This window comes from Haliaeetus albicilla, chromosome 7 (assembly GCF_947461875.1).
Source record: "Haliaeetus albicilla chromosome 7, bHalAlb1.1, whole genome shotgun sequence".
Taxonomy (NCBI): domain Eukaryota; kingdom Metazoa; phylum Chordata; class Aves; order Accipitriformes; family Accipitridae; genus Haliaeetus; species Haliaeetus albicilla.
The window spans coordinates 34,072,645-34,086,180 of NC_091489.1; the positions used below are offsets into that span (position 1 = coordinate 34,072,645).

The window sequence follows — 13,536 nt, forward strand, 5'->3', positions numbered from 1 at the left end:
GGAGCAAGGAACTCTTTTTCCACTCTGTTGCAACTACATCTGTATGCCAAGGACAGAATAACAGAACATGAAAAGAAAACTATTTTATTTACTACACCGAGTCCAACACATAGCTAATGTGCTAACAGCACAGTGTTAATCTGGGCAATGGTAATTCACGGATAAAAGCTGTATTTACCTGTATGGAAGGGAACGTCTTATTGTTTTCAGTACTGTGTTCTCCTGGAATGCTGCCTGCTGATCTTCCCTCACATTTGTATCTGAAACGCATGCCCCTTTGCCTGGGTTGTTCAAATATTTCAATGTAGGGCTCAGGGCCACCTTAAAAACAAAACATTTTCAACGTTAGTACACAGTGGAACTTAACAAGCAGCAGAAGATATAAGAATTAGAAAATTTAGACTCTTTGGATTGATATTACCATCATCTTTTTATGTAAATGCACACATTGAAGGTGGAGGGTGAAGGGAGAGAACAGATTTTAAATGAAGCCTCAGGTGTCAATGCCATCTAAGTAATTCGCAAACCACATCCTCCCCTCCTGTCTCACCTAGAACTTTGCTTCTTTCAGCTATTGGAGAGTATGTGTCTGATGAAAGAGGATTTTATACAGCAGAAAACAAATCATTATTTTGCAGGAATGGCTGATGTTTTTAATTTTAATATGCTTTTAGGAACGGTTGTCCTCTCAAAGCACAGGTACTGTCAGTACTATGTTCACTTAAATGTCCTCTGAAAGTGAAGATGTTTCCTCAGAATTGATTGATTTGGTTCCTCTTATAGTGAAGCAGAAACTATGCAAATTATGCAAAAAAAACCCCACCAAAACCAACCCTACTGGGTTGAATACCATCACCATGGGCTCAGAAAATACCTGATTGCTGGTATTGAATTCCATATCTTGAGTTGCCCACCTCCCACAAGGCCAGCTTCTAGTTGCAGTATCTCCCCAGACAAAGAAACCTCAGTAAAAGCTATTGGGCAGTTGTCAAAAAGAGGTTTTCAGGAAACACAAGTGATAGACAAGAACAAGAGACCGCAGAATTCTTAAATGGGGGAGTTAGAAAGACATTAACTTAGCAAGAGTGTAAGTACTTTTCAAATGATGTTTTATTGCCAGACAGTAACAAGCTATTTAATATATCTCACTGAGAACATCAAACAGGATAGTCAATCAAACAGTGACAACAGTGGGATGGCATGTGAAAAACAAATAACAAGAGGGTAAGTAAATATTGTAGAAGTTGAATCATCATGGTGCTGCACGATCAGAAGAACGTAGCTTATGGAAATGTCTACTGAGCTCTCTGTCATCTTTATATAATAGCATCCTACTCAAGCAAGGTTGAGCATCACAAACAAACATGACAGGCAAGATCCTGTGGCACAGCGCTGAAAAAAAGTGCTTGGACTTCAACATAATAAGCAAAATAGTCATTAAATATATTGAAAGTGCTAAAAGAGTAAAAGATCCCCTACTTCCTTTTGCCCAAGGTCTATACAGCCTATGAGTCCATAGCGTACGAGTTTTGGCAAAGAGGTGGATTCCAATTTTAACTCCATAATAAAAGCTTCTCTTTTGTTGCACCTACAGTGATTTTGGTATACCTGCCAACACAAAGCTTGAACTTTATGCCTGGGATTTGTTGATTGCAAAACATTTCCAGTGCTGCAGCAGTTCATACTCAAAGTAGGAAAATATTATAACCTAAAAGATAAAGTCATTAAGAGAAGTAGAGAAGGGATGGAAAGAACTGCATCTCCAAGATGTGCATTCAGGTCAGACCAAGGTGACATTTCAACTGTAACACACATACAGACAGTTGTGGAATGGCAGTATGCAAAAGCAGCTCTTATGCTGGAATTGTCTTCAGCAACACCTGTGCCTTTTCAAAACCTGAATGCCTTTTAAAAGGCACAATGCATTTCAGCTCCAGACTGTATTTGGCGCCAAACATTTGAGAACTACGGTTTAGGACTTTCTATATTGCCTTCTAACAATTTATCAAAATGCAATATCTAAACTGATCACCTCCCATCAAGTAGATTTTAAATAATTTTCTGAAAATAGACCGTAAGCTGTCACATTAAATACACATTAGCCACTACTCTAGGTCCAGTTACTTACAAGGATGGTCCCTTTTCTAGATACTTCCCAGGTGTCACCTAACCCTCCTTTAGGTAAGTTTTGCATATTTTCTCTTTCCAGAAAATAAGCAAGTCCAGCAAAGGGGAGTGGGGGCGGGGGGGCAGGCATTGATAACAAAAAAAGCCTAGCAATGATATAAAGCTGTTTTCAAAGAGAGAGCAGAAGTCTGAGCTTCTCACAAAACCAAGATCACAACACCAGTGTATGGCTATTTAACTTTCACACTTCAAGTTTACTTATACTATTGTATTTATCAGCGCAGTCCAGCAGACCAGACAACAGAGGATTTCTGCCAGCAGTGAGGAGCGACTGCTGCATGTCAGTCAGCCTCCCATTTCCATCATGCCACCGAGGAGAGAAAAGAATCTCACCTTCCCGTTCCTACGTAATACACTATGCCGCAAATACAGGCACATATCCATACAGTAAATTAAAAATCTATTTTAGAAGTTATAATGACAAAATTGCAGCAAAGTGCCTACTAATCATCTTACTTTGGAGATGCACATGCTTACATAGCTGCTAACCAGACGCACAGTACACCCACATACATTACGTATTTGTCAAAACTAGCTAGAGCCTTGCTGTTCGAAACTACTACACAACACAATCACTTCAAGTCTTTAACTCTCTCTGCTTTAACCAATAATTTCCCTTCATGCTCTACTAATACTTGCTTAAAAGGGCTTTTTTCTCACCTATTAAGAGCACTTTATTTTAAAACTCCGGGCTCGGTGATCTTTACAGGGCTGTGGTTGAAACAAATGTCATTGAAGGCAAACCCACTGCTTAACAGCAGGTGTGGTTGTGGGAAAGTAAAGCTCAGTGACGCAGTAGCCTCCAGAGATTAAACATTAAACTTCATTTTATCTTGGTTCTTTCTCACTCTATTTAAGAATCACGTTATCATCTCTACAATGACTATGGGTGTCATCACATTTTGTGTAGAGAGAAAACACATAAAAGTGTTTGTGCAAACTAAAGGTATTATCAGCACGCTGCAGCAAAGTGGAGGTCTGTTCAGTGTTCCCCATTTCTGTAAATCAGCAATGTGCTTGTGAAGTAGCATGGCTTAACTATTTCACAATCTACTCCCGCACACAGAGGCCTGTTAGTTCCCACACAGTTGCTAAAGACCTGCCCTCTTCGGGTCTTGCTGTGTTTGTCAAACAAACAAGAGCTATGTCAAAAAACAAACTCTCTTTTGCTAATTCTGGAAGAGAAACGCACAGCTACTCATATTATCTACCTACCCACAACTACTTGGAACACCATTTGAAATGGAAGAAAAGCAAAAATCTAGCTGATCCTTCATCTAAGTGGTTAAGAGTTTAATTTGCATTTGTAATTAATTATAATTGCCTATACACAAGCTAGCAATAGAAACATTACGCTACATATTACAACCTGCCTCTTGTTCTTTTTGTTATAAAATTGTTTATTCCCCCCATGCCCTGAATACTGCACTCGATAATTTAAAAGAGAATATAGGAGAACAAGCATCCCAATTACATACACAAGGAAAAAAAGATAAAAGCAGTAACAGCTCCAGGAGTTCAGCCAGCTTATACTCATTCAAGAACTGAAGGTTGTTTTATTCTCATCTGTTTTGCGCAATACAAAAAGGAACAAAAGGACAATCCCAAAAACTCAAAACAACATTTCCATCAGACCTCTCCATGAGGAGAAACCCGGGCTGGTTTAAAGTTTAACGTGGCCTGTGCCATGAGGGAGGAAGCGTTGACATGCTGCCACCAAGCAAAGCGACAAGGGGATCAAGGGTTCATATGTTTCGTCGCGTCCCTTTGCTCAAAGGCTCTGGAAGGACTACACAATTTGCCATTTTCTCACACAACTAGGAGCGCCCTGTGAACAGACTCTCCAGCAACATCTGCATGTGAAAGCAAAGCAGCTGTGGGTCTTTGTGGAAGACGTGAAAGTATCACCCGAAACCCTGTGATCCAAGGTGACTGCAGCGAGACGCCCAGGGGAGGAGTGTTGCCCTTCAACTTTGATGTCACTGCTCTGTACAGATCACTGCTGACCCTACGTCCTCCACAGCAATAGCCATTTCTGAAAAGCAAGAGCAGACAATCTATACGCTTATAGCCTTCTGCAACACCTCAGGCAAAAAGAGACGATGGTGGAAGAGTTGTTATATAGCACATTCTAGCTCAGTCTAAGATAACTGAAAGTGTAAATTCTTGTTTTAGAACGCTGTAGTCTACCTAGGACTCCTTAAACTGTACAGATTCTAACAGAGAAACATAGCTGCTCGTGAACTTCCTCTTTACTGTTGTGTTACATTATGTTACAGAACAGCAACCAAAAGAGAAAAAAAAAAAAAAAAAACCAAGTACAAAAGCTAACTAGTACCAGGAAGTTATGAACTTCCCCTACTGAAAAATTCCTTATCTGGTTCCTAATTACACTGAAAATATATGAAGACATGAAGAAAGAAAGAAAGAAAAAAGTGCTATCTCCTGCTTCAGTTTTGCCACTCTAAAATACAAGGTAACATTTAAAAGATGCCTCCCTACAAATCCACTTGTTTTCTCTCTCTGTTGATAGTTAGCACACCTACATATTTAGCCGGAGTGAAAGTTCATACTTTGCTAAGTGGTAACAGAACACACAGAGCTGCGTTTTGAGGCTGGAAAACACCTTTCTCTAGAAATGCTATTCTAATTAATACTGCCAAGTATAAGTTTTTGGTGTTTTTTTAAGTCTTAAGAAAGATACCAAAGAGACACAAACTGAGAAGATGACAAGTTCGGTTTCATTTCGCCTAAAGAAACTTAACTGTGCTTTTCGTTGTAATTAGTCAATGCATGATCCCTTATCTACGTTACTTTGTGTTTATGCCATCTCTATTTCTTATTCATTTCCATTCTCATAGGCAAGTTCCTATGTGAACAGATCCTGTGGACCATCACAGAGTCTTTGGCCTATTGACGCCTCTAGCCCAGACAGGAGACCCACGTTCTTACTTAACGCCTAAACGTTTTAGCAGCACAATTTTAAGATTGAGAAGATCCATTCAGAAACCAAACAGCCTTATAAAACCTTGCCGCAACTAACGCGAACAACCCCGTGATTTGTCTTCGCTAACTTTTTCCACGAGCCCACTTCACGAGCTACACGGCCGTGGATTTCACAGTGAAGGCAGACGCAGGGGTGACGGGGGGAGCCTGCTGTCCCCCCGTTTTGCGCTGTCCCCCCCCTACCTCCGCCCGCCTGCGGGCTTCAGTCGGGGTGGGGGACGGCGGAAGGGGAGAAGCACAGCATCCCTCACGGCACAAAGACAAGAACCAGCCGACGCTTCGCATTTCCCCCAAACCAGCCATCGCTTCTTTCGAAATAACGAAAGCGAACGAAGCGGGGAGGAAGGGCGCCGGGGGGGGGGTCGGTTCGGCTTGGGCAGCCCGCACCGCGCCGGGGCCGGGGCCGTGGGAACGGCCCCGCTTCTCCGGTGCCCCGCGGGGCCGCTGCCCCCGGCCGTCCCCGGCGCTCCCACCGGTACCGCACACAGGCCACCACCGCTACCCGCCGCCGGCCGCCGCGTTAGGCCCCGTCCCGCCGCTCACCGGCCATGCTGACGGCTCCGCGCAGCCGCTCCGGCCCACCCACTGCCGCCGCGGTGGGGCTCCCCGCCCGGGCCCCGCACACCTCGGAGGGACGGACGGACGGACGCTGGCTCGGAGAGACCGGCCGGGCCCGACTCCCTCCCGCCCTGGCTGGCTGCGCCGCCGCGCCCCGCAGGCCGCCCTTTTCAGGGGGAATTTCCCGGCGGGCGGGCGGACGTGCGCGCTGCTGCCGCCGCCCCCCGCCCCGGCTCCGGCTCCCGCCCCCGCCCGGCCCCGCCCGCCCGTCCGTCGGGCCGGCGAGGAGAGAAGCGGAGCGGAGCGGAGCGGAGCGCAGCGCAGCGGCGGGGGGGCCGAGACCCCTCACCCCCGCCGCGGGGAGGAGGAGTGGAAGCGTAGGGGGCGGGCGGAGGACGCCGTCCCGCTGCGGGGAGAAGCCGCCCCCCGCCTCGGCGGGGGGGAGCCGGTCCTCCGGCCCCTTCCCTTCCCTTCGCGGCAGGCAGAAGTCAAAGGAACAAAAAGCTAAATGCCCTTTGCTGGAGTCCCCCAACTCCAGGGCACAGCAGAGGTACTTAGAGCGTGTTTCTTCCGAGCGGTTCGGCTAGCCCGTGCCCCTCACCCTCCTTTTCAGCGCCTCGAGGGCACCTGCCTTTGCAGCATCCCTCCATCACGGACAGCCCGCTTTGCCTCGCTGTAAGCCTCCAGAGACCAAGCTCTCGTGTTACCCGTGTTTTTCCCAGTGGCGTGGGGCCTGGTGGTCACACGCGGCCAGCCGTAACACGAAACTGTGCGTACTAGGGGGGATAGGCCCATACCGAAGGCAAGGAAAAACTAAGCGGCAACGAGCTGACTGAGGCACAATGGTCAATTTAAAATCGACCTAACCTTCAGAGGTTTCCAGATCTAAACCTGAAATACATCTCACAGCTTGGCCCTGACACAGCTAGATCAAGTGAAGGAGATGAATGCTGGATCCCAAATTTGGATCAGGTCAGGGGGTCAGTAACAAACAAGCAAATCTAGGGGATTAAAGACACCTCTAAAGAGAGGAGCACAAAGGAACACCAAGCCCACACCTCACTGTGGTACAAGACTGCATTTAGTTAGCAACAAGCTTTAATTTTTTTTCCCCCGTAAATCTTTACTCTGGGTAATGCAGTACACCATCACACGTGAAAATGCAGTTAAGTGAATTAGCATTCTTGAAAAGGAAACATTAATAAAATAACAAGAAAAGCCTCAAAGAGCGCTCAAGCAAGGTATGTAACTGGTAGTTTTTTACTTTTCTTTTTCTCCCTACCCTTTTTTAAAGCAAAGGTTATTGGGAGGGATAGAAATGAACTACAGCAGAAAATGCTGTTCTATAATCTGCAAATCCTTACACTAACCCAGGTAGTTAAGCAAAGAGACTGCCCTATGCTTGTTATTCTTCCTGCTCTGTAGACAATCTCAACTTAACAGGACTTTCCTTTATAACCTTCATTTTGCCCAACTATCAGCATATTTCCTATAAACGGAAGTTGTCTTTCTCCGTTCCCCAACCAAAACTTTCCTTGTTTAAGATTCACAGTTCATTATATGGTAGGATTGTTACACCCCCCTGTCAAATTTACAACTGAAATTGGAATAGAAGAATCCTAGCGGGCACACAGGATAATCAAAAGTCTGTGACATTAGCTTTAGAAGATAAAAGTGAAGAACAGCTACATTATTATATTTAGATATTATGCTGAAATAATTTTATGGTTGTGGGTCAGTTTCTTGCCAGAAGAACCTGATTTCTCATTTTCTTTCCCACAAAAGAACCAAGAAAGGTACAAACCAGCAGTGCCCTAAAACCATGAGAAATTAGGACTAGATCTTCATGTCTTTGGGGATGTCTTGGATTCCATATGACTGATGATGTAAAATAAAGCAGGAAAGTGGTTCTAATATTCTAAACCAAACTTAGACTTTACCTAGACAAACACACATAACCCCAGAGCACACACCAACAAAAAGACCTCAGACAAAACATTCTTCAAGGTGGTAGCTGGGGGTTGAGGTGAGGGCAGATGTTTTCCTCTTGCATTTTTGGCAATGGGGTTAGAAGATGCCAGTGGGATGGCATGTTAACACAGAGGGTGCTCAGACCTCAGCATCTCACTGCTTGTGCTGCTCTATGGTAAAAGCAGCAGCAAATAGGAAAACACACAACCCAGATTTCTCTCTGGTAAGTACCCGCATCCAGACACATTTAGCTCATGAACATCTAACATTAGAAGCTACTTCTTTTTTTTTTTAATTGATCACCTGGCTGTGGCACAACAGTTTCAGGCAGCCTTCATTCACAAGGTTGAAGAGCCAGATAAATGCTCCCAATTTGAGGGCATACACATCCCTGCAGGTTACAGGAGTGATCCAGACAGGATTTTAAAAGGGAAAGGGGTGCTACTCCTCTCATCTAGCTGAAGCCAGGAAAGCCCTGGGAGGTTATTACCCAGGAGCTGGAGTGTAGATGTGAGTTTTGGTTTTGGATGTAAAGCAAGCTATCAGTACAGGCACATGAAGCAAGTAAACACTTTTCCTTTCTCACCTTCAGGCTGGTTTGCAAAATCTCAGGTAATAAACTGTGGCCTTTCAGGAAGAATAAATTTAGGTGCTTCCCTAAATACAGTTTATATCTCTGGTTCCCACCTACTTCTTTAGCCCATGATGGTACTGAATAGACACAGACCAAGGTACCTGGGAAACTCTGTGGCTCAAAACAGAAGTGTCTACTCATTTCTTCAGAAAGAAAATGTTATTGTAGGGTATACAGTCTAAACTGATGTGAAAATAAGGGCAATATTCCAGGCAATACAAATACCATGTTATGAGTAAAACATCAATAAACATTCCCTATTTTTCCCCATCTCTTTTGAACTCTAACTCTTAGGGCTTGCAGGAACAGGCTACTCGAAGATAATCCTTAAGACTGCATGTTAGAAATTGAGGTAGTATCTCACATACACTCCAGTCTCTACGGTACAAATTGCTTCTGGATATTATTTTTAAGAAAAAGATGATTAGATTGCACTTCTTACAGCATCCCCAAAACTTTATCCCCACCCCTTCCCTAAAATGAAAACAACCTATAATAAAATTAGAGGAAAACCAACCATATGAGGTGTTTCACTGTATAAGATCTATACGCTCCCATCACCTGAATACGTAGAGACTAGATCTGGCTCAGGAAGTCCTTGGACAAAGTTACTGGAGGAAGGACAGTATGAGTGGAGACATTTTCTTGGCAGTTATTCTCTCTCCAGGAGTAGCCCTAAGCTGATGCCCAGGGAAAAGCACAACAGCGGGACAAAATGATCTTTTAGTCTAAGCACAACGTGGCTGTTTCATAATACATTCATGTTCATAAACTAGGGGAAAGTTCTACAGAAACCAAGAAGCCTTCCCAAATAAAAGGCAAAAACCTAAGCAAATTAAAGAGGCCTTACTCAAAATCATGCAAGCATATAGATAGATCCCTCTGTTCCTGTGACTACCCTGTATGCAATTTTGTTCTGCTGCGATCTGAATCTATGGCACAGGGATTATCCCGTGAGAGCGATGGGAACCAGAGAATTGTAGTATAGCACTGGTAATTACAGAAACCTGGTCAGCAACTGACATGAAGCGTAAGAACATGTCATAACTTCGGGCATATGCAGATCTTTGCAAAAAGCAGGACGGAATTCCCCTCCTTTAGCATTGCATAAGAAAAGCCAGGTGCATCACTATTATTTTTGTCAGCTGACTTTGGCTGTAGCCTGAGGCGAGATACCAGAATTCTTAGATCAGTTTGATCCACTGCTTCACTTCCTGTCTTCCAGTTAAAGCAAGTGTTTTAAGATCCCATTTTTCTCCACTTTCCAAGTCCAAAGACAAGTCCTCCCTCATGCTCTTCACTGGCTGCTGCACTAGCATGGTTAACACCTAGGTTGCTGTAAGGAATTAAGCTTCCTGCTGTGGCAGGGAATGTCATGAGGCAAGCAAGAGGAGAAAAGGGCAAGGGGCAGGTGGGGGGATGGCAGGGCAGGGGAACCACCACCAAAACTTCCTGCAGCAAAGGATTGAGTGTTTGACATGATATTTGTCAAGCCTAGGATGATGGCTCCTTAGTGGTGCTTAGCACAGGCATTGCCCAATAAAGTCTGCTGAAGCCTGCTGTGATACAAAAGCAGCATAGGCAAACTGTTAAGTCTTTATTTCCTGTTCCCAGCTATCTGGCTTAGATCAAAGACAAACTGCTTGTCACTGGACTGCTTAAGCTGCCAAGCAGGCACTAAGGTACTTTTAGAATACGGCTCTCCTAATAAGGTACATCATACTAGCAATAAAAATAATAATAAAATCATTCACTTCTCTCGTTACAGAATAAAGTCAAGTCTTGTTTTCTCATCCACTGTATCTCAAGCCTCACATACGCCCCTGATTAGTGATTTCCAATCCTCTGTGCCTTAAGAAACCTTTTGTTGTTTGAAGTATGTTTTTTAATCTCAAAGGGCTCTTATTTAAACACTGTCAGGTCTTTTGATGGCTAAAGCTTTTGTGGTTATTAGTCCCGAGGAAGGTTCCAATGCAGAAGCCATTCCAAGAAAAGTCATGGCTTCCAGATTAACGATAAAGTCAAAGGTTGTTCAAGCCATTCCGCTGGAAACGGTCCTATATCGTGCTTTGAGTTTGACATAGAACAATGCTACCGTGCCTCCTCTCAAAACAGGGTGGAGAAAGGAAATGCTAATAGAGAAAGGTTGGTCTTGTGGATAAGGCACAAGGCAACGATTCAGGGGACTGGAATCTGGCTCTTGGCAAGTCAGCCTTTCTACTCTTAGGCAGGTCATTTAATTCTCTGAGCCTCAATTTCCCCAACAGAAATCAAAGAAGATACTTCCTTGCTTTGACACTTCTACCTTATTCCCTCATGATGCAACTTCTTCAGGGGGTGAGCTGCTTATTATGCGCACGTGCCGAGCACAATCAAATGATAGTAGTTCCATGAATACTTTAGACTGTGGTACCGTCAGAAAAAGGCAGCCTCCCCTCTTTCTCTCCTTACCTTTGGGCAACGCACTCATGTGCATTCTCATGCTGTTGCAAGCACTCCTTTGGCCATAGGGGAGCTTGCTTAAAAGTAACCTGGGGGAAACAAGAAGATTGTTTTTCTGCTGGTTCAGTTTTTACTGAGCCAGTTCCATGTACAATCACAGAAATGACTGTGCCAGCGGCAAGGAACGTGGTGGCACCAAGGCCAGAACTAGTTTCTGGAAGACAGATCTGGGCAGAGGTGCCAGCTTCCTGACAGTGCTATCTTCATGGAACTGTAGCATAACACTGTATTTTTAGCTTGAGAAATTGATAAATCTGAAAATTCTAATTCACAGTCCTTCCTTCCCAGAGATAGTTTTCAGAGCAGAACTTCTCAGGCACCTTCTCCCCCAGCCCTCTCAAGTGTTTCCTATTCCTTTCTCCTCACCCCAGTGCTACGACCACTTACCACAGTTTGGGATTTGCTGTGTTATTTTAATAGAGAAAAATCTTTTGCATTTGTTGGCAGGCAAAGAAAAAAAATTGAGGAGTCTCTTCTTTTTCCACTGCGCTACGTAAAAGCCTCATATTACAATGAAGCTGATCTAGTGACCTCTGAAATGGACAAACTGCAAACTTCGTTATGCCACAATCAAAATTCATCTAATGCAGTAGTGCTCTAGTGAGAGGACTTAGGGAAGAGATGAGCACAGGCTGAGCATAAGGAGCTAAATCAGCAGAAAACAACCTTTTTCTGCCCAGAATAATTTTTTTTTAAATAGATTAGCTTTACAAGTCAGACCACTGTTGCTAGTACAAAGAAAAGCAATAGAATTGCTCTAGCTGCTAGTATAAGGAAAAACAATAGAATTGCTCTAGCTGCAGCAGCCACAAAAAAAAAAATAGGGAGGCGGAAGGAAGGATGGGATCGTCCCTTTGGCAACAGCAGGCTGTTAGAGTACCTTAGTTGTAACATGAAAACAACATACTGAAAAAAATAAGCAATGTATGCTCATATTACTTCTCCTGCTCCCCAAAACCCCAGCACATACCCGCCAGCCATTATGCACTGGATCTACCTACAGAGAATAACAATTGCTCATCCAGGTTTTTCTTACAAGACTTCCCTTTTTCCTCAGGGTTCGCAAGGAGTTTAGGCTACTTAACATCACCTTGAGCTTCAAGAGTCTCAGAAGACCATATCTGCAGCCAATAATAAAGAGGTAAAAAGGCACATTGTTTCAGTACAGCCCCACCAGATATATGTCCTTTTAATTTGAAGTCTTACACCTTATTTTTAAATCTCTAGCCCAATGGCTCATGTAGTTCTGACTTGTACAGTTAAAGGATTACACCCAAGAATTGCAGAAAGTGACACCACTCTTCAGGCTGAACATAAATACATAACACCTTCTGGGACCAGTTTATGCATAAAGTCCTCCTACGTATGCAAAGCATATCCACAATTTGTAAACTGGCCAGCTACTCATCTTATCTGGACCGGCATTAGCCCTTTTTACAAATTGCCTGGGGCTTTGTGTCATACTGCCACCTCACCATGCAAAGTTTTATTGTCAATAGCTGTGAGTAAGCCACAACCAACACTGCTGCTTTGCCCCACTTGAACAGTTAGTCTCCATGGTGTCTGTTTGAACTTCGGTTGTGCATATACATCCAATTTACAGGTATGCTGCAATAAAATAATTTAGATTTACTAACAAAGCCAACATTCTAGCAAGGCTACAGTTATTAGTCTGAGCTTTCTTAATTACAAGGTTGAAAGCCCTTGCTTTCTCATACAGAACAGTGATGGGTTTTGCAATTTCATAGTCTTGTGAATTTGGCAGTCGTTGCATGACTTGTGAATTTTGCTTTTAGGACATTTGGGGAAAGTTTGACATCCTTTTTGTAATCAACGTAGTGGTTAATCTCTCAGATAACAATACATTTGATAAATATTCATTATTCTACACAGCAATTCCACTTATGAATTTTAATATTGCTGAAAATAGATAAAATCCAAACAACATCCTCCAGGTTTTCAGTCTGAAATACTGTGCCTTAGGTATAGTAAATGTGTCAACCACCATGAGACTCAGAACATTTTCAGATGCCTGCAAAAAGTACTTTCCTCTATGTGAGTAAAGAATATACATATCAATCTTCTGACTTCTATTTTTGATTAAAAGGAACAATAAGCCAGGATGAATAATAATTTTTCAAGACATCTGTGAAAAAATACTTATCGAGAGAAAGGAACTGAATGGATTCTTTGCCCTGTGCAGCAGAAAAAAAAAAAGACCTTAACACATAGCCTGTTGAACAGAAACAAAACAGACATGAAGGGGGAATTGCCACCACAAGCTTCTTCTGGCAAGTAAATGCAGGAACCAGAGGAAGGAGAAGGCCTAACACAAGAAAGATGACAGAAACAAGCCAGTGCCAAGAAGGATTAATTAGAACAAGGCCTAGAGTTGGCTAGAAGGGCAATGTCACATATGAAGTTGAATATAAAGACAACTTTTTAATGGAAAGGTTCTTTAACAGGCAGATGTAGAAAAGACAAATGATATATAGTAAAGCCGCCAATGTCCTAGCTTCACTTCTGATTAGTCTCCAACAAGACCTGGGGTGCAAGCCAAGTCAGCAGTGCTGAAAATCAACCTGTTGAATTATCTGTTTCACAAAGGCTGAGATAGGTAACTGCTAGCCAAAATTTTCCATTGCACTAGCCCCATCAATAGAAGATAAGCATTACAG

General features: G+C 43.4%; 1 protein-coding gene across 1 annotated transcript in view; it reads right to left on the minus strand.

Annotated features, from left to right (window-relative positions):
• REL (REL proto-oncogene, NF-kB subunit) overlaps nt 1–5,984 on the minus strand; it is a 33,976-nt gene extending 27,992 nt beyond the window's left edge. Inside the window, exons 1-2 of the mRNA XM_069787641.1 lie at nt 5,737–5,984; nt 179–321 (exon numbers count right to left, since the gene is read on the minus strand). Coding sequence (XP_069643742.1) covers nt 179–321; nt 5,737–5,743 — 150 coding nt within the window. The 5' untranslated portion in view covers nt 5,744–5,984. The remainder of the gene's footprint in view (nt 1–178; nt 322–5,736) is intronic.
• Nucleotides 5,985–13,536: the final 7,552 nt, after the last annotated feature.